This window comes from Mus caroli, unplaced genomic scaffold (assembly GCF_978045245.1).
Source record: "Mus caroli unplaced genomic scaffold, Mus_caroli_1 scaffold_1, whole genome shotgun sequence".
Classification (NCBI taxonomy): Eukaryota; Metazoa; Chordata; class Mammalia; order Rodentia; family Muridae; genus Mus; species Mus caroli.
The window spans coordinates 61,550,743-61,576,162 of NW_028227256.1; the positions used below are offsets into that span (position 1 = coordinate 61,550,743).

A 25,420-nucleotide genomic window follows, 5' to 3' on the forward strand; every position below is an offset into this window, starting at 1 on the left:
GGAAAAGAGGGGTCACAAAGTGAATTTTCCTGAAACTTCTCTACCAGCAATGTCTCATGTCACATATGTCTTTTCTCCCTGCTTGCTTCTGCTTCCCAAAGCTTACCTCTCCCAGATCTGGACTGCAGATATTTCTGCCTTCTTGGGGACATCACTTATTAATTCCTCCTTTTCTTTGAAGTCTGGAATTGTGTTGTGCTCATGGGCTCTTACTCTTTTAGTATTAAAGTACATTCATCTTGCTTTTTCTCCCATCTTAAGAGAAAATTTCTTTAGTTATAGACCCTCTGCCTTCTTCTCCACTTAGGACTCATTGTCATACAACACTTAACAATGTCAAAAACTTTCTTCTCCAAACTTATTCTTCTCTTTATCTGTCTAGGGGAGCGGCATCAAAACCCGCCTACCCTCTAAATCAGAACTTTAGACTTTTTTTTTTTTTTTTTTGCCTTCTACTTCTGTTCTCCCTCCATATCCAATGGGTAAGTACTTCCTATTTCACTTAGGAAATGAGTTCTTTGTCCACTCAGTCACCAGTGCCCTTTGTTGGAGCGGTCTTTCTTTCCTAGGCAAAGACTATGCTTCCTCAACTGGACCTTTCTTCCCTTCCTTCTTACTGCCCAGAATCACATAGTCTTAAATACACCTGATAATGACTTCTGAACTTCATGTTCAACAATTATTTCCACTATAAAATCTAAACTCTTGGACTGGAGAGATGGCTCAGCGGTTCTTCCAGAGGTCCTGAGTTCAATTCCTAGCCACCATATAATGGCTTACAACCATCTGTGATGGGATCTGATGCCCTCTTCTGATGTGTCTGAAGACAGCTACAGTGTACTCATACAAATACAATAAATATATACATTAAAAGAAAACAACTAAACTCTTAACCTCATTGACTTTGGGGTCAGATATTTGTGTTTGTACTCCAAGAGCAGCAGTGTGAACTCGTACAGCTAGATTCTCCAAATCTCTGTTTCTCATTTGCCTAAATTTACTGGGAGCCTGGACTGCTGGACTTCGGGAACAGAAATGAACTCGAAGATTCAATTAGGGAAGATATTTAAAATCCCCAAGTGAAAAGATTGCTCTTCCTTAAACTGAACACTACCAAGCACTAACAAACAGTCTCTGTCATTTTCCCTAAGTGTGACTTCCTTTCACAGGTACTGGGAGATAAACCTGGAATCCAGACTATTCTGGTTCCTACACTAGCAGTAAACTTGTCATGTAACCTTGAGAAAGTTACTTAATTTCTGCATACTCCAGCTCCCCCTACCCTGCCACCGAGCAGGAAAATCTGGGTGATCGAACATTGGACTGCTCTTTAGACTTAGAGCTAAGGGAGCTCGGTTGGCATGGTTGGCAATACTTGGTGCATGCTAAAGGTCAATTGCTCTCTACCATCCCCATCACTTAGGATTGTGGGCACCCCACAGTGTGGTTCTCTATTTTGTGGAGAAAACTGCTCTCTGCATTGCTAGTTAAAGAAACAAAATCTGGAAACTCCTGTCTTGTGATGGCAGAAAACAAGCGCAACCGGAGTTGCTGGCTCCCAGCTTTTCTGAACCGAGAGTTTGGTCCTTATTTGACGTACGAGGAAATTGAAGAGTGACGTGTCCTCGGGTTTTATGCAAGACACAGTCACAACTCTTTATTGAGAGTAAGGAGCGAGCCCCGGGGTTGCTATGGCCAAGTTGCAAGCGAAAACGTAACACTGGGAAGACAGGAGAAGAGCATTTAGCCATATATAACCGGCTAAGTCCGGTGCAACTTACTTGGGTGAGCAAAGGGAAGCTGTCAAACATGGAGAAACCAAACTGCTGACAAAACCAACTCTTCACCAGGCCGGGCCTTCGGGGCCCGCCTTGAAGGGCGGCCTCGAGTACCACCAAACTGTCGCAGCTCCCCAGTAGGAGCCCGACTCGCCGTAGCTCGAGATGAATGGAAACCAGAATTCGCGCGGCTCAGCTTGAGGGACGGGGCGGGGCTTTGTGAGTCACGTGCCTGGGCCGTAGGCGGGTGTGTGGAGGGAAGTCTGGGTCTGATTGGCTACCCATCACCAGGTGACCGCGGAGCGCGTTCCGGTTGGCAGGAGCCGGCTAGCGGCCTTCAGTTCGGAGGCGGCGACGGAAGGAGGAGGAGCTCCGGCCGCGCTCTCGGCCCGCAGTGGCTGCGTCTCCCAGCGCTTGTCGGGTCCCCACCCCTTTTAAATAAGCCGGGCTGGTCGCCGCCCTCGCAGACTAGTCCGCTGTGGGGAGGCGGCGGCGGCGAGCCGGCGGGGGTGCGGCCGAGGCCGGAGCCCTGCCCCGGGCTGGGCGGCGGGGCGGGCGGGCGCGCAGCGGGCGCGGCGGCGAGTGCGGGCGGGCGCAGCCCCGCTCTGCCCGGGGCTGCCGGCGCCGACCGCGCCATTGTTGGGGGAGGGGGCGGGCGCGGAGTCCGGGGCGAGCGGAGGCGCAGGCGTCGGCCGAGCGGAGCGGACGCTCCCCATGGGGAACACGCTGACCTGTTGCGTGTCCCCCAATGCCAGCCCCAAGCTGGGCCGGCGCGCGGGGCCGGCAGAGCCCGACTACGAGTCCGAGGTCTACGAGGCGGCGGCCGGGGACGCGGTGGCGGTAGCGCCGGCGCCCGCTGCGGCCGTGGAGCCCGCCGAGTTGGATTTCGGAGCCGGCGAGGGCCACCACCTGCAGCACATCAGCGACCGAGAGATGCCCGAAGGTGAGGAGGCAGCGGGCGCGTCCGGGCCGTGGCGCACCTCTGGCCTCCACCGACTCCCTGGGTCCCGCTGGGAGGCGGCCGCCGCCTCGGGTTCCTTCCTGCCGGGATTATTCCTGGCGCAGGCCTGGGCACCGGGAATGAGGGCTGTGGCTCGCGTTCCCACCCCTTATTCTTTCTCGGCCGCGTCTGGCCAGTTTCTCTCCCACCCCAGTTCTTCACTCTTCCCATTCTCTCGTTCTGACCCGGGACCCTGTAACCGGCACCGCTTCCTCTTTGTACTGCTGTGTACCGTCCAGTGGAACTTAAGACTTCAAGAGACTATATAATTGCCCCTTTTCTTAATAAAACTCCCAGGTACCCCTAACCTCAGAATAGCCATCCCATCTCTCTCTGTCCTTTCTTAGGCAGATGGTACCCAAGGTAAGAGCCTAATGATCCTCTTGCTCTGAACGAGTTGAGTAACTGATACTTAGAGCAATCTAGATTCAGCATGTTTAACGATTTCTTATTTACGTTCAAGTAGAGATTGCCACAAAAATGTGTATGATATTAAGTAGGATTTTGAAAGTAGCCTCAATAATAAAGGTTGCTTTATTACTTTCAGTTATAGTTGGAACACAGAAAGAGGAGACTTCTGTGAAAGATGCCAGTTTCTTTCCAGGCTTCAGAAAAGTACTGTTTCCCCTCCCTAACAAGGAGTAGTTCTGCTCGCTTTAAAATTATCATTTTGGTAAATACATCGCCATTTAACAAATTTCATTTATTTTACCTCTTCCAAAGGAGCAGGGTGGGGAGAGATTGTTCATCGGGCGTTTAAATGGAGCCAAAAGCTTAAATTTAGCTTTAAATTAGTAATGTAAAGGTTTGGGATTTAAGAAGACAGCCCCCTGCGGGTGCCTGTAATATTTGTTTCTATGGCTCCATTTCCCTCCCCACCTTCAGCCTGGAGATTCTTACTTGGTGCTGAGAAAGTTGAAGCTCGAAAACTGATCCATTGCAGGGTGAGCTGGCTGGGTAGGTAGGAGGGAGAAGAGGAAATACTTGGTGTTTTATAATTATAAAATTTTTGAAAATCTGTGAATTGGGTAAAAAGTAATTCTAGATAGCAGTGTGGTTATTGAATGAAGGCTACAGATCTATAAGACAAAGTATCATGAAATGTTTAAGCCACATTGGCTTGTTGGCTTCACTACAAATGAGTTCCTTTTTGTGGAGGACTGTCCTCTAGTTGTTTCTTTAAACCTTAGTTGGACTGTTGGTGTCTTCATGTTAGAATAACTTAAGGCCCATGATCGATACACTTTTGTAACTTTCTGTAATAGTCAAATATTGTAAAAGAATGTAAAGGTAATTGTATCTTTAAACAGTGGAGTGTGTGTTTATGAAAACTGTTCTGTTTCAATGTTGTAAGTTAAGCCTCTGGATTTACAAACAGTATATGGGTAGTGTTGAGTGAGAGTCCAAATAGGACCTTTTTATAATTCTTGAGGGATTACAGCACAGTATCATGTATGCCTATTTGTTCCTCCCAGATACAAAGGAAGCCTGTATGCATTCTCACTGTATTGTTGATGAGGATGCAAAGTTAAGATCTGACTGAAACTGCTTCTGCATAGAACTGCTCTAAACTGTGCAGGTGGAAGATGTGCTGTGGAGGTGGAAGATGTGCTGAGTTGGACTCTTAACAGGAAAAAAAATCTTGTCAAAATGTCTATTGTATTTTGACTTGTACAGTAGAACATGTGGTACGTGGTCCTCCCCGTCTTAGTCTCAGTTAGCTGATGCAGAGGCAACCTTTCTTTCCTTAGATCTCGTATCGCATATGTACTCTCAGTAAAGAGGAAAGGAAAGGGCAGGTAAGAGTGGGACCTGCGTTGATCGTGTAAGTGGGTCTGTTCTGCTAACTGTGAGCTGAAGCTGAGAATCCTTTGACAACATTAAGAAAGGCTGGCAAGAGGAATGTCAGCATAAAGTTATAGGACAGGAAATGCTTAGAAGCTTTTGTAAAACAAGTGTGTGTGTGATCATAGAATTTTAGTTTATTAATGTGCCCATTAAAATTTCAGTTCAGTATTTTCTCTAAATTTCATTTTTAGATCTGGAGGACTAGTTTTAAGTATAGCAAATATAAACTCATAGGCTTGATCCTTAGTGCTGCCAAAACTGTCAAATTAAATTCTTTGGCATTCACTACAGTGATAAGAAATGTCAGCATTTGACTGACATTTCATCAGAGCACCAAATATATATAAACACATGAAAATTTTCATTTAATGTCTTTATTTTAGAAAAAAGTTTTATAAGTTTCCTTGGAATCTGAGAAATATTTATTTAGATTTAAAGGTAGCTTTTTATTATAATGAGGAATTGTTTTGACTTTTTTAGATAAAATCATAAAGGATGTTCTATTTTCCTTTGAAACATGTAGAGCATTTAAAGTCACTTTCTGGACTTCGATTAGTAGTCCCTAACCATTGGCTCTAGCACTGTGTCTGATATAACTGACGGGAAGTGACTTGAGTAACTAGAGCAGAGTAAGGATACTAAGGCTTTTTCTTTCTCAGCCTTTCATGCAGCTCTCATGCTCTCTCAAGTGACCCTTTCTCCCCATCCCTTAGAAGGGTGATAGTAGGGAAAGAATTAGAAATATGATGTGGTATGTACTGAATGCTATGATGTCTTCAGTCATAGCTTATTCCTTGGTCAGCATCAGAGAATTGATACCAGAGAGAAACCCACTGAATGTGATGAATATTGGGAAGGTTTTTTATTTTTTCTTATTTTTGGTGTTAAATTCTTCATTGGTTCCTGTAAATCAGTGCTAGAATATATAGAATATGGTACATTCTTCAGATTATTTTCATACCTTAGTCACAGTTGGGGAATTTGTACTGGAGTAAAATTCCATTGTCAAATGTGAAAAAGCCATCAGTCAACTACCTTGTTGGTTCAGTGTCAAATTTGTGCCATGCATAAAGCCTGTGAAGACATAGGTGTGTATGTGAGGAAACTCAAGTCATACCCCAGTGCTTGATCACATCGAGGAAACTATACCCACAAATAGTCTATACCCAAGAAATTATTTGGATATAGTAAATGTGGCAGATCTGTGAGCAGGAGTCCCTCTGTCATCAGAATGTACCAGATGTGAGTCTGATTGTGATGCAAATGCTAAGATCAAAACATCTGCACCAGATGAGACTGATAAACAGTGAAATTTAACCACTCTATTTTCAGGCCTTATCCAGTATTAAAGTATTAGAAAATGCTTACTTCTCTGTGTAATTATTACTATTTAGTCTCAGTCTTTTTTACTGCTGAATAATTGAATCCAGAAGATAATTGAGAAATGAAGTCATTTTCTCACAGTATCCTTTAATAAGTATTGTAAGAAGGTACGAGTATTTTATTATAGAACTCATTTGAGTGAATTTATTTTAATTTGGCCGATACACATTAAAACACTTTTCTTCTTTGAAAAAAAAAAAAAAAAGAAATATGATGTGGGAAAGCCTCTGAGCAAAAACTCCCCTGGCCAGTAGCTTTTAACCATTTTTTTAAAAAGACATGTTGGTAAGATACAGAAAACACAAGCGATTTGTTCACAATCATCAAAGCTAACATTTATTAATATTTGGGTGCTGCTGCTTCCTGAACCTTTCATATGCCTGTAAATCGAACATTTCATTTTATAGAACTGAGATCCACCTGTGTGCGCTGCTTCCTTTTCCTAGAACAGTGCTTCTCTCCAGAGTGCACGATCCTGTGCCAGTGCATACTGCTCTATGGCATGCTCTATCTTAACTGCTGAGTGTACATTCAATAGCTGGGGTGTCTGATACATCTGTCCTTTATGGTAAAAGTATACAGACTCTCCTAGGTAACACATTTGATGACAGGTGCATTCTGCCTCTGGATAGAATTCAGAATATTTACTGTTTTGATTTTGGTCCTTATATTGTGTCATTGGCATTAAAAGCATTTATTTCTGATGACAATTTGATGGTAATGTTGGCCTTTTACTAGCATTAAAATTCCTGATCTAGATTTTGTGATTCTTAGTAGACTATCTCAAGTCTTTAATTCTAAATAGATACTGGTGTAAGAGCTCTGTCAGTAATACTGATCTAAGGTTAAAAAAAAAAAAAAAATCAAGAAACGGCATTAGATGAAATCTAGAAATATTGGAAAACTGAAAGATACTTAACTGCTTTGAGTACCCTGAAACATTTATTGAACACCTTTGAATAACCAGGCAGTATTCCAGAAAGAGACAGTGATAGGGAAGGTAGTTCCTCCCTATACCTGATCCTTCTGTTCTAAAGACAGGTAGATTCAAAGATAGACTATGAATCATCAAGAATGTGCTGAGCTGGTAGGAAGAAAGTCAGATAGGGTAATGATTGGGAATGGGGACAATTTTACACTGGGGTGATTAAAGGTGATTATTGTCCTTAAGTGATATGTGAACTGCCCTAAAAGGAAAGGAAGCAGTGGGGGTGAAGAGAGACTGCCTTGTAGACAACTCTCTTGAGAGCTTTTCATATTGGAACAAACTTGTGTCTCTAAATGACTGAAAGGAAGAGACACAGAATGCTACAGAAGAGAGAGGGACACCTGGAGAAATGATGGATTAGACCTTTATATGGTAAATTGATCTTGACAACAATGTGGACTTTGGTTGTAATGAGAAACCACTGGAAGATTATACCCAGGGGAACCAAGTTCCTTATGAAAAAGACCAGACTATGACTATGACGTATGCAAGGAACCAGGTGGGGGACTGGACAGTAAATTACAGAAAGCCATGGTGACTAGACCAGAACAGCAGTATTGCCTGGGGTCTAAAACAGACTGACTTACATAAATTAAGTAAATTTAAAAGTAACAAAGATGGATGGACATGCTAATGGAGTGACAGAGGAAGGCAGGGGATCTGTAAACTTGACACTTGAGAGGCAGGAATGAAAACTGCTTCAGTTTCTTTGGTAGAGTGGGAGAGAAATCCAAACATCTGACAGTACTTAGTGCGGTTGCTAGGGGGGGTTATAGCCATATATTGTTGATGGAAATGCAAAATGATTTAACTACTAATGTGAAGGAGAATTTAGCAAAGTAACAATATTGCTAACTTATTTAGTCTAGAAACCCTACTTTAAGGAATTTATACCAAAGATATATGAAACAATATATCTTCAAAGTTCTTGCTGTATTCTTTTCCTTAAGATGGTATTGACAGCCATGCAGTGGTGTTGCATGCCTTTAATCCCAGCACTTGGGGGGCAGAGACAGGTGGGTTTCTGAGTTTGAGGCCAGCCTAGTCTACAGAATGAGTTCTAGGACATCCAGGGCTATACAGAGAAACTCTGTCACCCTGTCTCAAAAAACCAAAAAAAAAAAGATGGCATTGACAGCAACTCATGCAGTAAGGGACAGGTAAAACAAACAGGCTTATCCACATGACTGTGCATTCGTATCTGTAAAAGTAACTATGAAGTATGCAAAAAAGTAAATATGGAGCATAAAATAAATCAGAGCTCTGGTTAGAGCCACCGTCAGGGTGTAGTGCATGAATGGAGGAGTGGTAGGGAGAGGTCATCTATTTGGGAGACTATTGTCTATGGGGAAATAAGTGTTTGCTTCTTTAAAAAAAACAAAACAAAACATTGTGACATTCTTGACCTCGTGTGAGTGATTATGTTATATGCCCTTTTATATAGGGTTGAGCCAAAGCACTTATATATTTGTCTTAAGAATTACTTTGGTATATGTATTTACCAAGGAAATGGCACCATTTACTTGTTTGCTTTTGTGGGTGTGGAAATTTTGTAAAGTATTGTGTGTGTCCTGTATATTTCATTTTATCTTCTCAGTGTTTTGAGTTAGGCAGTACAGGAATCATAGCTGGTTTACATATGAGAAGAAAGCTACTAAGAACTATAAATTGAGTTTTCTAAGGTTTTAACAAGTAAGACATGGTGGATAGGAATGTAAATTCCAGTTGTAGAACTTATCAGCATAGCGCTTACAGAAGATGACCCAAAGTGGGCTGGGTCCGATGCCACTTTTCGTCCTTCTGTTTTTAGGATAGTAAGATTTGGTGTTCAGACAGTAACATTGAGGAGTACACAATGAAGCAGAAATAATAAGTGTGTAACAGAAATGATCTTTAAAATTTGAGTAAAATGCTCTCAAGGAAGAAAGTTTCAATATATAAATAATTACAGCTTTTAAAACATAGACTGGAAATTAAAGCAGGGCAAGACAAAACTGATGGAGAGGCAGATGCAGAAGTGGATATGATCTTTGGAGGTTAGAAAAACTGGGCAGGAGTGAGCTCTAGATTGACCTACTGCGGTAAGCTTGCTTGAGGCTGTCAAGTAAGAATTACTTAATGATGCAAAATGTAGACTCAGTGATAGATTCATCAGTTGGCAGTACAACTTGGATCTTGGAGTGTCTGTGTTCGAAGCCATAAAACTAGTACTGTATAATGTTAAGGGATGAAGGGGCTCGTCTGTGAGACTGAGCCTTTTCACAAGTGCTTGATTTTGATAAGGACATTTTTGTGATGGGGTATGATTGCACAATTTTAACATTTTTAGCCTTTAGCAATGCATTGAGTTATTCTAAGTTGCATGTTTTTTTAGTATTCTTGACATGTATAATTAAAGTAAATCATACAACTTATAGAATCTTGGGTTGAGGAAAGACAGTTTATTTACCTACCTTTGCTTTCAAATTAAATTGCAACTAAAATTGATAATTCAATAATAATGGATCTTATCATTTTAATTATAATCCTTGTCTTGAGATATTTGTCCTAGTTGAAAACATTCTTAGAGGCTTCTTTATAGAGGCTGTGTCTTTGTATACGTGTGTATAAGTTCACAATGGAGGAAAGGCTTCATCTTCCTCATTCCTGCTGTACTTATTTAAGACAGTCTAGGCTGATTGAGAAGTGAGTTCAGAGATCTGCCTGTCACTACCTCTCTGCCACTAGGATCCCAGATGCAAGCTGGCTATTTACATGGGTGCCAGCTCTCCAAACTGAGTTCCCCATCCTTCTGCATTTCCAACTGAGCTTTCAGCAGCCCCTTTTAAGCTTTCTAAAGGTTTCCTAAATCCATAAGTGTGTGGAGAGTGTGTGTTTATAGAGCCTAGTGCTTTGTTTGGTTCATAGTTGTCTTGGAAGGGTGAATAGAGTTGTATGATTTATCAGTATCTCCATAGGCTCTAGGGAATGGAGCTGATGAGTACAGAAATGTGTTGTGCATATAATGTAAGTATAGGGTCACAGTCTACTGACTTGTTTCCATTCTATATAAAATAGCAAAATGTATTTACAATAAGTGGAAAGGGTAAGTTACATAGCAAACTTTGGTAGCTACATAAAATTTATATTCTCTCAAAACACTGTGCAAATTGTCATTGCATCCCTAGTGAATATAATTCCTATAGGCTTTATACAGGAGTGAAAGCTGACATAAATGGTACTATACCTCAGTGTGCCTTCTTTAGAAAGCTGCATAGTGAGCCATGGAAATTAGCCATTTGTGTATCCATACTTGAACTTTTTTTTTTTTTTTTGGTTTTTTGAGACAAGGTTTCTCTGTGTAGCCCTGGCTGTCTTGGAACTCACTTTGTAGACCAGGCTGGCCTCGAACTCAGAAATCCGCCTGCCTCTGCCTCCCGAGTGCTGGAATACAAGTTCAAGGCGTGCGCCACCACTACCTGGCTTGAAGAACTTTCTTAAGGAGTTTTTAAAATATAGTATACAAAAAGGAGTACTATGTACTCATAAGGACAGCATTTTATGTCTAAATCCCCAACTTTGGATTGGCTAAGCTAAAGTGGGGATAACACTTACTCATCATTATATAATTATTCAACTAAAAAACATTGAGTTTGAGGATTGAGTTTGAGTTTGTTTGTTTGTTTATTGTAGCACAAGTTGTGAGCTGAAAAGAGGCTTTGTTGTTTTGAACTGTTAAGAGGGTTTATTTTCTTGTGATTCAGTGCCCAGGGGCCTTGGATGTGCTAGGACCAGGTACCTAATGACTGAACTACAATCCCAACCCAAGAACTGATGTTTAAGGAATGCATAAGAAACATAACTGAAGGTTAATGACTGTGAGTGTATCTATTGGTAGTTTTAAAGTGAAGCATTGGGCTGGTGAGATGGCTCAGTGGGTAAGAGCACCTGACTGCTCTTCCGAAGGTCCAAAGTTCAAATCCCAGCAACCACATGGTGGCTCACAACCATCCGTAACGAGATCTGGCGCCCTCTTCTGGAGTGTCTGAAGACAGCTACAGTGTACTTACATATAATAAATAAATAAATCTTTAAAAAAAAATAAAGTGAAGCATTACTTTAGCTTTCTCTAATTCTTGGTTAAGGAGGAGTTTTACCCATCTCATTTTTAATGTGATCCATAGTACTAACTGTATGTACTGTAAACATAACTGTTTACAATTATACATCAAAATCTCAGAATCCATGCAAGGAGTTCAAAGAGAGTAAGCTAGGTATAGGTTGACCTGGGAATTAAGTGAACTCAGAGTCCATTTGATTCTCCTCCTTCCCTCTGTCTGTCTTTGCTGGAAAGGCTTTTCTCCAGTGAGCCACTGCATCTTCTAACTAGCTAATGTTCGCCAGCACGTTTGCTTTTCTTCCCTGGCTTTTGAGAAGTCTCGAGAGTTGCCCTTAATTGGCCAGCCTCGGGATGTATACCTCGCTATGACATGTTGTCACTGCCTTTATCACAGCCTTCTTAGATTTCACCTTTAGAACCGTAAGAGTACATCTTTTTTTTTTTTTTTTTTAAAGATTTATTTATTTATTATATGTAAGTACACTGTAGCTGTCTTCAGACACACCAGAAGAGGGCATCAGATCTCATTACGGGTGGTTGTGAGCCACCATGTGGTTGCTGGGATTTGAACTTCAGACCTTTGGAAGAGCAGTCGGGTGCTCTTACCCACTGAGCCATCTCACCAGCCCAAGAGTACATCTTGATTTGACTTTTTTTCTCCCTAAGATATATTTGATGTGAATGTATGTGTATCTGAGTGCATATCTGTGTGTATGCACATGCTCATATATGAACACTAGAAGGCCAGAAAAGGATGTCAGATTCCCCCAAAGTTGTTGTTTTAGGCCATTATGAGCCACCCAACATGAATGCTAGGAACTAAACCTAAGTCTTTTTCAAGAGGAGATGCTCTTAACTCTTGAGCCATCTCTCCAGCTCCTTGATTTGACATATATATTGTAAACTTTAGTTCTCTTTAATTTTAATAATTTTCTTGTACTTGTGAAATTCCTTGGATTTTTTTTTTTCTAGTACTGGGAATTGAACCTAGGGAAATCTGTATTGATTCATAATGATATATAGCTTCAGCCCCATCTTCTGAAATTTTTAATTTTATTGTGACAATGTGGACTGCTCATTCTATAAATTGATTTTAATAGTGTAATCTGCAAATTACATTTTAATTCAGATGGTGATGTTTGCTTTTAGAAGGAAGTGGTCCTCTGTCTCTTTAGAAAAGAGCTTTAGCTTAGGAACAGCTTAGATTTCTGCCTGTCACTTTATGCACACATGGCTTTGTTTGCCCACATAAGCTAACTTTATCTCACTCTTAAAAGTAATTGTGTGTGTGTGTGTGTGTGTGTGTGTGTGTGTGTGTGTGTGTGAAGGGGGTATTTTCAGACGAATCAGCTGATTGTACAACTATAACTCTTAGCCCTCTTGAGGCTGAGGTAGAAGGATCCAAGAGTTTAAGGCCAACCCGAACCATATAGTAAGATACTATCACTAAATAAATAATTTAAAAATAAAATAGGTAATTCAGATTCCTGTTGCATTGGGAATTCCTGAATATATTCATGTGATAGTCTAAGTTTGTTATTTGGAATAAGGAAAGGAGATCTGAGTACATGTATTGGTGAAATGCTGAGTTAGCGACAGTAGTGCTGGTAGAGTAGGGGTTTTTAGATTTGTGTTTGTTTGTTGTTTATGTGTATGAACAGGTGCAGGTACCTGAGGATGACCGAAGAGAGTGTTCGCCCCCAGGAGCTGGAGTGATAGGTAGTTGTGAGCCACCTCATGTGAATACTAGAGACCAAACTCAAATCTTGGAAGAACAGTATCTGTAACTGCTGAGCTATCTCTCCAGCCCAGTAGAGTAGCTTTTAATATGTCAAGTGTATCTCTGTAAAAGCAAAGAATATAGTAGGTACCCTGTGATTGCCACTAAACCCCTTTCTTTTTCAAAGCATAGAACGCTGGCTGGCAGGGTTCAGGGGTGTTGCCTTCCCGTTTCTCCACCTTGATCTTGTTTCAGTTTCTGACAAGATTGCTAAGGAGGAGTGTCTTAGGTTTGACCTTTCTCCTATATGATGCACAGTGTACATTATGATTAGTTAAGGCTCTATCTTGAATCCTTAGTTAAATAGAAGATTATCCCATCTTGTTCCTAAGGTAGACTGTAGCAAGAAGTGAGTGTGTCCTTAGAAATTGAGGGCAAAAGTTAAAAGTCACATATTCAAGGACATTATGTGGAGTAGGCTATTGAGTCTTTATGTAGCCCTAAATATACATGGTGAATTACTCCTATACAGTTAGCTAAACAGATTCTCTTGTCTAATGAAGTTAGAGCTAGCCAAGTGAGTAAAGAAGATGAAGACCAGGTGTCTTTTTTGTAGTATATCTGATGCATTGAACAGTGTGTGGCTGGCTGGAAACATTTTAGTAATATCAGCATAGATAAGTAGAGGGAAGGGCATACATATGATTCTACTAAAGTTTCATAAGATTACTTAGGTATAAATTGAGGAGTCTAAGCCATCCCTGTTAGATTCCACATGAATGGAGTGATTCTTTAGAATTTCAGTAGAATTTGTATATTGTTGCCTTTATTATTCTCATGTTCATATTTAAAAACCCTTCCCCTAAAAGTTAGAAGTGTTCGTCACAATTTTCAAAAACACCTACTTTTTTTCTGACATAATACTTACATCTTTTTCTTTCCTTCTGTAGATCTAGCTTTGGAATCAAACCCTTCCGACCACCCGAGGGCAAGCACAATTTTCCTCAGCAAATCTCAAACGGATGGTAAGACTATTTCCCCACCCACCGTGGAGAAGACTGAATACTGCTGATACTCAGTATGCTCCGTATCAGAAGCACTCCGTAGGACTTGTACACTGACTGAGGCTTTCCAGGCGTTACTTTTGATGTGCGATGATGTGGGATGTTGTGCTTTGCTTTATTTACTCTCAGTCTTGTAGGGAGCATGTAGGTTTTATAAACACACTCCCACCTTGTTGCCGATACAGATGCATGATTTAGAAGTGGTGTGGGCTTAACGGCTGTCTGTCTCTTTCCTTTTCTTCCTTAATCCAACAGTGTGTTTCAAAGATTAATGATAAATAAGATTTCGGGTTCTGTTATATTTTTATGTGAAACATCAAAACAAGTGTTTCATATATGTCATTAGACGTTATTTCACATAGTACCCCCTCCATGTAAGCCCGTGTCACACCCAGATATGTGTAACTGAAAACTTTCAGGCTATGTAAAACTTCATCCTATTGCAACAGACCTCAGATCAAACATATCCTAATAATTCCTAAAAGGTTTGGTAGTGTGTAGATTTCTGCGTGTTTATGTTGAGGGTCTGAACTGTGGAGTTTGTTTGCTTGTACTATTTTCTGTGATTTTGGTTGGCCCTCTCCTCCGTTTTTAAAAGGTAACTAACTTTTTCTGTTGATTATGACTGTGACTGTAATGGGGGATTCTCCAGCAATACTGGAATGGTGCAGTAATGCAGCTCAACACTAAGGGGACGTGGTGCTTCTAGCCTGTATTTTCATACTTGCGTGCATTTTGTGAGCCTTGAGCTATATCCATTCTGGTTACTACTGCTGTATCTTCATGCACAAAGGATGAGAAAGCAATAAAAGAAAAGTTATCTGTTCCCTCTCATCAGTGGGGAGGAATGTGTTGAGTATGCAGCCTAGTGTTGACAGAGGTGGCAGTGTGGGGAACTGGTGTGGCCAAGTCTCTTCTGGACTGTGTGTACTGTGGATGTCATGCTCGGTTAGGTTAGCACACTCCCTTCAAGGGTTCATTAAGGTAGGCTCAGTGTTTAGGTGTATTGCGTAATGTTTTTATTAGCTGAGTTTCTCACCTGCCCTAAAGTATTTCCACATTATCTTTTGTATACGGAAATTCACATTTGTGCCTATTAGCTGTCAGCTTTATAGAGTTGATTTTGACAAATTTATTTTGTTAGAAACTACTATTTAAAGTAGAACTGAATTTTACCTTTACATGTTGATAGTCCATCAGATAAATAGTAGCAATTATTTTTATTTTTCTGTGGCATTTGTATCAGAATCGATCAATTAATTTTTTTTTTTATTCTTAGTGCGTGAAAAGAGGAAGAGCAACCATTTAAACCATGTAAGTAAATAGTTGAAAAGTTAAGGAATTAGTAGTTTGGTTAAAAGTGTGTCTGTAGTGACTTTAGGAGAATGTATTGAGTGCAGTACTGTTAGCATGGACGGTTTCTGTACATTTTCTAAAATTCTTTTCTCATAATATATTCACTTAGGAAAGTTTGACTTAATGCCATTTTTAAAACAAGATTCTGACATTTTTATTTACTTATGGTTAGATAACATGGGTATAAATACAGGCATGCATGAATTTTTGTCCATTTTTACTCTGTTTTTTGAAGATTTATTTATTATTTATGTGTATGCCTGCAAGAGTTTATGTGTACATGTGCCTGCAGAGGCCAGAAGAGGGAATCAGATCCCCAGGAACTGGAGTTAAAAGTAGCTGTGGGCTGCCTGATGTGGGTGCTGGGAACTGAACCTGGGTTCTCTGCAAAAGCAGGTAAAAGCTCCGAATTACTGAGCTATTTCTCCAGCCTCTTAGCCTAATTTTTAATTGAAGTAACAAGCCATTAATTTCAGTACTATCTGCTGATTTCCCATCATACTAGGTAAAAGCTGTTTCTACTGTGACCATCATTTCCTTCTTCCATATCCTTTTTTTTAATCATGTCAGTATTTCATTATGACTGTGCACATGGTTAGTTGCTGTCTTTTGTCTTCAGTGGTTTTGAATCTGAATTCTTCATGCCCTCTGGATGGATAACTTTTCCTGACCCTATGAGCTCACACAGCCAAATGCAGGCTGCAGCCCTGGCTGGTCTCCCTGTGGATACAGACATTCTTGTTTTCAGTGTGCAGTATTAACTTTCTAACCAGCCATCTTTTTTTAACCCCAAATGTTGTCACATGTCTGTCAAAAAATATTTTCCATCTACTAAATACATCTTGGTTTTCTCCTGCAGGCACCCCTTCACAGCCTTTGCCAACCTATTCTGGGTTTGGCTTAGGCCGGCTCACTTTATTTAATTTTTTTCCTGGAATATGTCTTTGAAGTTACTGAGATCTCAAGACTTCTCTCTTGTATTGGTTCCTCAATGTCCTAGATTCTGTTTCCCTTTGTCTTCTTATATTGTACCAGAACAGATTTTCTTGAGAGGGGACATGCAGGTATATGTAGTGATTGGCCTGGGTAACTCCTCCTCTGGGTAGAGTTCTAGGTTGAAACTCATTTTCAACAGTCCTTAGGATACTTCTCTGTTACTGTCTCAAGTACATAGGATATAGTGTCTCTGTTAATTTGTTTTTATTGATTTCTTGTCGTCTGGGGGATTAAAACCTGCAATTAAAACACCTTAGCCAAGTGCCCTGGGTCATATCTCCCATCTATAATGTGGTTGTTAAAATCTGGAAGTTAAGTACTTAGTCTCTAGCATTCTGAAAGTTTATGATATAGTTTGTTATGGACTTTTAAATTTTATTGAGAGCCAGTAGGTCTGAAAACAATTCATTCTCAGGTTTGTTTGGTTTTTTTTCCTTTGTGTTTCTTTGATATTATTTTCTTGTGTTTTTGTTATTTGAAAGTTGAGTCTCTAGACCAGGATTTCAGTACAACTATTTCTATCTCTTCTTTACTTTCTAGTTTATCTTTTTCTTCTTGATGATTCCTTTGCTTTGTATTTTAACCCTTCTTGAGTTTTTTCTAGGTCTTTGTTTACTTCTGAAATTTTAGCATTCTCATTAATTCCCTTTTGCTGTCACCTTAATCTGCTTGTCTTGCTGGAGGCTTCGCTCAACTGTAGAGCTGCCCTTGGCTTCCTGTGACTGGAAGTACCATAAATTTTTAACTGAAGAGTCACCTTGTAAGGATTTGGAGGCCAAACTAACTTGGCCTCAGTATCTTTTTCTGGGGTCCCAATCTGTAAGACAGTTTTTTTGTTTTTTGTTTTTTTTTTCAGAGAAGACTCAGTTTTCTGCCTATAAACTTTGCTCACAGAAGATTTGCTTTCTAGCAATTGCCAAAGTGAGCCAGTTGTGCTTTTCAGTGCATACTTCTGCCCTTGCATCTCTGAGACTGTCAGCTTTGGTAGCTATAATAAATATGTGTAAGGCAGGGCCAGATAGAATGAGGGCTCTGTCACAGACCTAGCTGGCTTTGGCTGCACTGTATGTTTTATCTTACTTCCCAAGGGCTGTGTCTCTGAATTCTAGTCTGCTCATAATCCTGTCCCATTAGATATCCGTAGGTGCCAACATTGTGTTCCCATGCCACCTCTCTTTGCTGTTTTGAGACAGGCTCTAATGGGCTAGTTCTTTACTCCTGGTCCTCCTGTCCCCACCTCTGGAATGTTGGAATTGTAGGCAAACACCACCATGCCCAATTTAATTTTCATCTTTTAAAAACATTAAAAATCCTGTCAATCCTGCTTCCTGGTCTTGATATAAACTTTTATTTCTTTCATTCAAATGGTATTTCATAAAGAAATAGGTTTGTGGTCAGTCCATGATATTTAGAATCCATATTTAGAGGCTGGAAAGATGACTTGGTGGTTAAGAGTGCTGCTTCCTGCAAGTTTGGTTTCCCAGCACCCACATGTTGGCTCACAACCATCCACAACTTCAGTTCCAGGGGCTCTGAGGCCCTCTTCTGACCGCTTCAGGCATCAAGCTGCACATGTACACATGCATGCCTGGACTGACTGAAGAAAGAGACATGTCACGCTTTGTTCTCTTTTACTAACCGCCTATTAGATAGGGGTTTGCTGGGGTTTGTTTTCTTTTTACATTTTGCAGACTTGGGTTTATTACTGTAGTTTATGGAATTACAGGCCAACAATGGGAAAGTGCTAACCACAACTGGCAACTATTAAGTTTTCAAGCAACATGAAGAGAAAGCTCCCTTTAGCAGCTATCTTACAGGCTTTGACCAGAGATTGTCTTCTGCCGTCGTCTAGTTTCCAGACTGAAAAGTTTGACTAGCTGGGTTTTAGCTCTGTCCCTGCTGTATACAGATTAGTGGCAAGGTGTCTTATGAAGGTATTTTTCTCTTGAAACTAGGAGTGTGTCCTGAAGAGGGCAGCAGAACTGAGTAACAGAAGTAGCTCCTTTCCTAGGTTGCGTACAGGAATCTGTCTTAGTAGGAGTTTACACCCTGAACTGACAGGGACAGTGGTTGATGTTTCTAGCCAGTAGTTTGCTGATTTGCAAAATAAACAGCAGCTAGAGGGCTTGTCTTAGTTAGTCAGGGTTTCTATTCCTGCACAAACATCATTACCAAGAAGCAAGTTGGGGAGGAAAGGGTTTATTCGGCTTACACTTCCATACTGCTATTCATCACCAAAGGAAGTCAGGACTGGAACTCAAGTAGGTCAGGAAGCAGGAGCTGATGCAGAGGCCATGGAGGGATGTTCTTTACTGGCTTGCCTCCTCTGGCTTGCTCAGCCTGCTCTATTATAGAACCAAGACTACCAGCCCAGAGATGGTCCCACCCACTAGGGGCCTTTCCCCCTTGATCACTAATTGAGAAAATGCCTTACAGTTGGATCTCATGGAGGCATTTCCTCAACTAAAGGTCCTTTCTCTGTGATAACTCCAGCTGTGTCAAGTTGACACAAAACTAGCCAGTACAGGGCTAGAAAACGATCTAATTAAATGTTTTAATATTTTCAAAGACAAGCCCACTGTACATTCATAATTAGAAACTGTGTAGTGAGGACAATGGGAGGAAGGATCACTAGACAGCCTGCCAGCTAGTCTGTAGTTTGTTTCTACTTCATCTCTAGTGTTTGTTTTGTTTTGTCAAAATTGACTTTTGTTACCATGTATATTCTCTGCTACTCCTTAATACAAATTGTACTTCCTTAATTTAGAATCCATAATGTTCTACAATATGAAATCTGAAACTTTTTAAGTGTCAATCCAATACCACAAGTAGAAAATTCCACACCTGATCTCATGAGGTAGCAGGCAAACAACAAAAACAAAAACTGCATAAAATTGCCTTTTACTTTTTGTGTGAATAAGAAATATAAAATGTAGCCGGGCGTGGTGGCGCACACCTTTAATCCCAGCACTCGGGAGGCAGAGGCAGGCGGATTTCTGAGTTCGAGGCCAGCCTGGTCTACAAAGTGAGTGCCAGGACAGCCAGGGCTACACAGAGAAACCCTGTCTCGAAAAACCAAAAAAAAAAAAAAAAAAAAAAAAAAAAAAATATATATATATATATATATATATATATATATAAAATGTTTGTCCTTAGACTTGGGTCCCATCCCCAGGAAATCCCACGATATATGTAGTGCGTATGTGTGCGTGTAATAAGAATATTCCAAAACCCACTTTCTTCATTAAGGGTTTCTATTGTTGTAATGACTAAAAGCAACTTGGGGAGAAAAGGATTTATTTGGCTTATACTTTCATATCACAGTCCATCACCATGGAAGGAAGTCAGGAGGAATGGTCAGGCAGGAACTGTTGTAGGAGGCCATGGAGAAGTGCTGCCAACTGGCTTGTTCAGAATGTTCCTCTTTCTTATAGCACCCCTAAGACCAGTAGCCCAGAGGTGGCACCACCCACAGTGAACCAGACCCTCCCTCAATCATGATGATTCTTGATCAAGCACCATTCAAGAAAATGAACCATAGGTGTGCCCATAGGGCAATCTGAGAGGGGCATTTTTTTCAACTGAGATTTCTTCCAAATGACTGTAACTCGTGTCAAGTTTACAAAAACACTAGCCAACACACCTACAATACTTTCTGTCCCAAGGAATTTTGATTTAGGATCCCCAGTCTATAATAGTGACTCTAAATGGTATCTTCTTCCACTGGAATAAAAGCATTTCAATGAATCAGTTTCATTTTCATGTTTTGTTTATCTTTGGGTTTATAAAAGTATATACTCTAACACATAGGTAATGTAAAGTACATATATTAACTGAATAGCTTAAACGTCATAGCTTTAGATATAACTAAAACACTTGTATCTTGAAAAGATACTTAATGTTTCAGATAGCACCACCTGGGGCATTATGATAAAGAACAAGAGGCTTTATAGTGAAACGTCTGAAACAAACAGAAGGCTGTTCTGTCTACCATGTGCGTGTTTCCGACTGTGGGCTTCTGGCAGTTTTTATATGCTCTGCTCTTCGAACCATGTCTTCTGCCTGCCCCTCTTACATGTGGTTCTAAAAAAAGGCTGATGGGCACAGTGACCGTGTGACGGAGAGGAAAGGAAGGCACATCTGAATTAGTGGGTTTTTTAAGAATGCTAAGTTATTGGTATTTTGGTCTAAAGAGTGCTTCTGTTGATCTTTATTCAGTGACACTATTTGACCATGGACCTAATGGATCTTACCATACTTTAGACTGTTTCAGTATCTGATCAATTGCTGTATTCTTGCATTCTTTGCAAATGAATGGATACTTCTAAAGTGTTTTAAAGATAGTTGAGAGGATTCTTTCTAGTGCGGGTAATTCTTCACTATCTCCCAAATTATAGTTCATTTTTCAGTACTAGAGTTGAATGCGGGGCCTCAAGCTTACTAGTCAAGTTCTCTACCAATGAGCTACATCTCCAGTGTTGGTTTTAACTGTTCCATCTACCAAGTGAGGGTTTCTGACTGTGGGCTTCTGGCAATTTTTACATGCTCTGCCCTTTGAACCATGTCTTCTGCCTGCCCCTCTTACATGTGTTTATGAGTTTTTAAACTGTAATTATGTAATCTAATTACAGTTAAATTATACTGTAATATTTATTATATTATAACATTTTAACTGTAATAAATAACTCTTCAAATACTTGAACTCCATGAAGCTATTAAGGTTGTGTGCTCAGCATTTCGAGGTAGGACCATTGAGAATTATTCTTCTGGAAAATCAAGTTAGGAGAACCCAAAGAGAAACATTTTGTGGTGTGGTCGTTGGCAGAGATAATGCTGGAAGGTAGATGGAGTCAGGGGAAGAGGGAGTAAGGCTTCCATGGAGAGCACAGTAGGAAGGTGTTGTGATAAATAACTTCAATAACAATCAGAATGGCAGCACACTTAACACAGGAAATGAAGGTTAACTTCCCAAGTTGCTTTTGTCTTTTGTTTTCAGATGTGAAGAAATGTTAATGCTTAAGGGAACAGAGAAACTTGGGGCCTCTGGCTTGTAGGCAAGCGATAACAGGCACATCAACTCTAGGCACTAAGATATTTATTATTCACCTTGTATTTCTTAGAGTAAGATGCTCTTATGCCAGTATTCAAGGCATTATGTTTTATTATAGTGACTGTATAGAAGTAGAAAGCTGCCATTTGTTTAAGAGAAAATACTGAAACCTTACTTAACAGTGTATAATGTTTATAAAGGAAGTTTGTAATAGGAACTTGGCAGGTTTGATTTGTAGGCACCATACTGAGGGCAGCCTTCTATAGCACATCTCTCCAATGTGATTTGTGGACATTCAAAGCCTGCTTGGTTCCCTGCAGGACCACACATGCTGCTGCACTCACTCCTGGACTGTAGAAGTAAATACCTTAATGCTTTATCATTTGACATTCTAACCAAGGAAAAAGAAAACACATTTTATAGGTTTAACTTACCGTGACATTCTCTTCTATTTCCCTTCCCCTTCAGGTATCTCCAGGGCAGCTTACTAAAAAGTATAGCTCATGCTCAACAATATTTCTAGATGACAGCACAGTCAGCCAGCCTAACCTTAGAACCACAATAAAATGGTGAGTACAACTAGGCTGCCAGCGCTGAGCGACAGACCCCTCTGCTAGAGCACCCGAGCCATGCCTGGTCGTTTCAGTCGTTTGATTGTCATGTTAAGACAAAGTTTAAGACATTGGGGTCAATTAGATACTGATTTTTAAGGGACTAAGTGTAAAATTTCAGTTTCCATTTTATCTTAGACTGCATGGTGGAAAGGAGAGCCAGTTAGCAAACAAGAAATCCCAGGAAAAATGTGCCTCTGTCAGGTGCATTTATGTTGTGAAAGCACTGATGAACGTGATAGATGTGTCCAGTTGATCAGTTACAGGCCTAAAACAATGCTTACTGTTTCAGAAACTACTCTGAGTAGTTTGTCCTCTCCTGGCACCATAATACAGGAGCAGCCCCATGCATAGGTTACAGTTGGAGGTGAGTTCTTCCTGCCACAGTGACAGGAGAAGAGCGCAGGGCTTCCCCTGCATTGGAGCTGCCCAGGGAACCCGATTCCTTGGTTTGTAACTATTGATTTTTTTTATTTAACATAGTTTGGGAAATGTTTGATTTTAGAGTGCTAATGCTTTTAATCCCTAATTTTACTCCTCAGTCTAAAACTCATAATGAGCTTTTAATTCTAATTTTGTTTCTAATATCCTAGCTTTAGAAAAAACTGGCCAATTATCAGTAATTTCTTCATTTAAAATCTGCAAGTTCTCATGCATTGTAGTGTATCTTTCCTTTCACACTTTAAAACAACAGTTGAGATTAAATTGTGTTTCAGCAAAAACTAAGCCCCACCTCTGCAGGTCTTGAGTTAATCATCTGTTCAATAATCCCTGGGTGTGGGTTTTTAGGAAAGCCTCAATCTGTGAGACTAAAAAGATAATGGAAGTTTCGTTAGAGTCCTCAGATCATTTTGAATTCAAATAATTCTGATGTTCCTATATGCAATTTGTATATTTTTAAAGAGTAACTTTGGTCACACCAATAGTTTTCATCCCCTTCCCCCAACTCCAATGTAGTCTAACTTTTAGGAATCTACTTTTGAAAGTACAGTTTTAATTTGTTTTCTTTAATTATATTTTAAAAGTCAGTAAATTTACTTGGTGAAGTAGACGTTTACCAAAAAGATTAAAGCAAATTTTGAAAAATGTTTATGATAGACAATAATGCATGATTTTCAAGGAAATTAAAAAACTGTTTTAGCCGGGCAGTGATGGCGCATGCCTTTAATCCCAGCACTTGGGAGGCAGAGGCAGGCGGATTTCTGTGTTCCAGGCCATCCTGGTCTACAGAGTGAGTTCCAGGACAGCCAGGGCTACAGAGAAACCCTGTATCGAAAAACAAAACAAAACAAAAACAACAACAAAAAAACTGTTTTGACTCACACAACTTTTTTCAGTATACATGCCTGCATGTGAACATGGTGGCTCATATCTGCATTCCCAGCAATTGGGAGGCTGAGGTGTCAAGATCCAGGAGTTTCAAATCATCCTCAGCTACATAACAAGTTAGGGGCCAACCTCAGCTACATGAGACTTTGTTTCTAAGACAAGAGAAATTTGGCCTGGAGAGATGCCTCGTTGGTTAAGAGCATTGTCTGCTTAAAACCATCTATCCCGGGATCTGATGCCCTCTTCTGGCATGCAGGTGTACCTGCAGATAGAATTCTCATACATAAAATAAATGAAAAACCCATGTTTGTGAGCACGTGTATTTTTTCAGTTTTGCCTTCCTCTCAATTCATAGATGAGTTCAGATGACTTTAAGAAAGGAGATGCGAGTGAGGCATTAATGCCATTGGTAGAAAGTGGCCGAGCAAGTCCTTTGATCTTCCTTAACCCCTTCCCAATCTTTTCAGCACAATGGGCTCACCCTGGGAACTTGTTACCTTAGACTTAAACCAATGCCAGTTTATCAGAATGCCTTGAGCTAATCTTCTATCAGGGTGACCTTGGTGTGAGGCAAAGTTTAGGAGCCACTGCTTAATGGAAATAAAGAACTGTGCCCGCGCCCCCCCCCCCCCCGTGGGACCTTAGATTCATGAGTTTTAAACATTGGTCCCTCCCTTTTCTATAAAAGTGGTTGTTGGGTGGACTGTTGTGTAAGTCTTAGTGTCCTTTTCAGAACCAATTTTTTTGTGTGTGATTTTAAAAATCAGTCTGAGGGTAGAACTGAAGCACTGTAGAAGTATCCATCTTTTATGCCAATAATGTTACAAAGTTCAGATTTTTAAATTTATATACAACTACTTCTAAAATTCATAAATTTATATACAACTACTTCTAAAATTCATAAATTTATATACAACTACTTCTAAAATTCAGATTTGCCTTCCCTCAAACATTTTCCCTTTACATTTTAGATGGTATGGGCAGAGGGCAAATAGAACACTTTGTTCCCTAGTTCACATCATTTGTGGCAAACTTAGGAGTAAAGTAATTAGTGTCTAAAGGGTCGTGTCTACTTATTAATATTTCACTTAAACTAATTCGGAATACCTGCCATTAATACTATACCTTGTGCTATACTGAAAGCACTACTTACTTCAGGGTAGCTAGTCCTATCAGCAGATTTGTGAGCACTCATTCATATTTACTAAGTTTGCTACTAATAATCATACAGAAGTGATTTTAAATGCTTTTATTCAGTATGCAAAACTTTTCATTACTTACTTTAGGATGCTAATGGTCTGTGGTGTTAAATGGATAGTCAGCTATAAATCATCTGCAATCTGAGACCTAACCCGAAATTCCTACTGTTTTAAATTTAAACATATATACAAATACTGCAACTTGCACAGAACAAAAGATTCTATAGGTAGAAGGGCAAATGATAGGAGGGATATAGATAAGCATTTGTACATGGCCATAGTCAACAGAAATCATATGTCTTCTAAAACCACGTTGTCTAGTTGTATAAGAAATCAGAGCACTGTAAGTAGAATGGTACTGTTCTAACTGCAGGACGTCAGGGCTTCCCAGGAAGTCAGCCCTGCTTGAAAATGAGAAAACAAATTGCTTCAAATATTTTTTTTCCTTCCACAGTGTGACCTTAGCAATCTATTACCACATAAAGAACAGGTGAGCATTGTTAAATCCGTTTTCCTATTCCAGCCAATCACCTTGCTGATCCCAGATAGTAAGACAGAACCATAGACACCAGAAGCTAGAGTGCTCTAGTACAGCACTGAAATGGACCTTTATTATAATAGAATTCCTTGTCTGAAGACTCTAAACTTGCTTGTTTATATACATTAAAATGTAAAAATATACATTGAAACCAGCACATAATTTTTCAAACTTGATCCTAATAATTTTTTAACTAATTTCTTGTTGTAGTATCTCCTGCATGTATTGTAGATTATTTAACAGTGTCACAATTGTCTGCTCCCGTTGTGACAGTCAAAAAATCACAGCAAAGAGCCATCTTGTTAGCATAATTTTTAAATGACTTTTCTACGTAAAATTGAGAGAAAATATTTCTTTTGCATATCTATAAATTTTAATGTAGGTCTTGGTAGAAAGACAAATAGATTTCCTTGTTTCTCTGTCTTCCTTTCAGTTTGTTTTAAAGAACCAAGAAACCAGTT

At 40.0% G+C, this 25,420-nt stretch overlaps 1 protein-coding gene across 3 annotated transcripts in view; it reads left to right on the forward strand.

Moving 5' to 3' along the window:
- The first annotated feature begins 2,375 nt into the window (after positions 1–2,375).
- Ccnyl1 (cyclin Y like 1) overlaps positions 2,376–25,420 on the forward strand; it is a 35,449-nt gene continuing 12,404 nt past the window's right edge. Inside the window, exons 1-5 of one of the 3 annotated variants that reach the window (XM_021171845.3) lie at positions 2,377–2,721; positions 13,767–13,841; positions 15,160–15,194; positions 21,751–21,851; positions 24,876–24,911. In XM_021171845.3, coding sequence (XP_021027504.2) covers positions 2,493–2,721; positions 13,767–13,841; positions 15,160–15,194; positions 21,751–21,851; positions 24,876–24,911 — 476 coding nt within the window. In that variant the 5' untranslated portion in view covers positions 2,377–2,492. Of the gene's footprint in view, positions 2,722–13,766; positions 13,842–15,159; positions 15,195–21,750; positions 21,852–24,875; positions 24,912–25,420 lie in introns of all 3 variants that reach the window. The other 2 variants (XM_021171835.3, XM_029478913.2) reach the window with 2 other exon arrangements.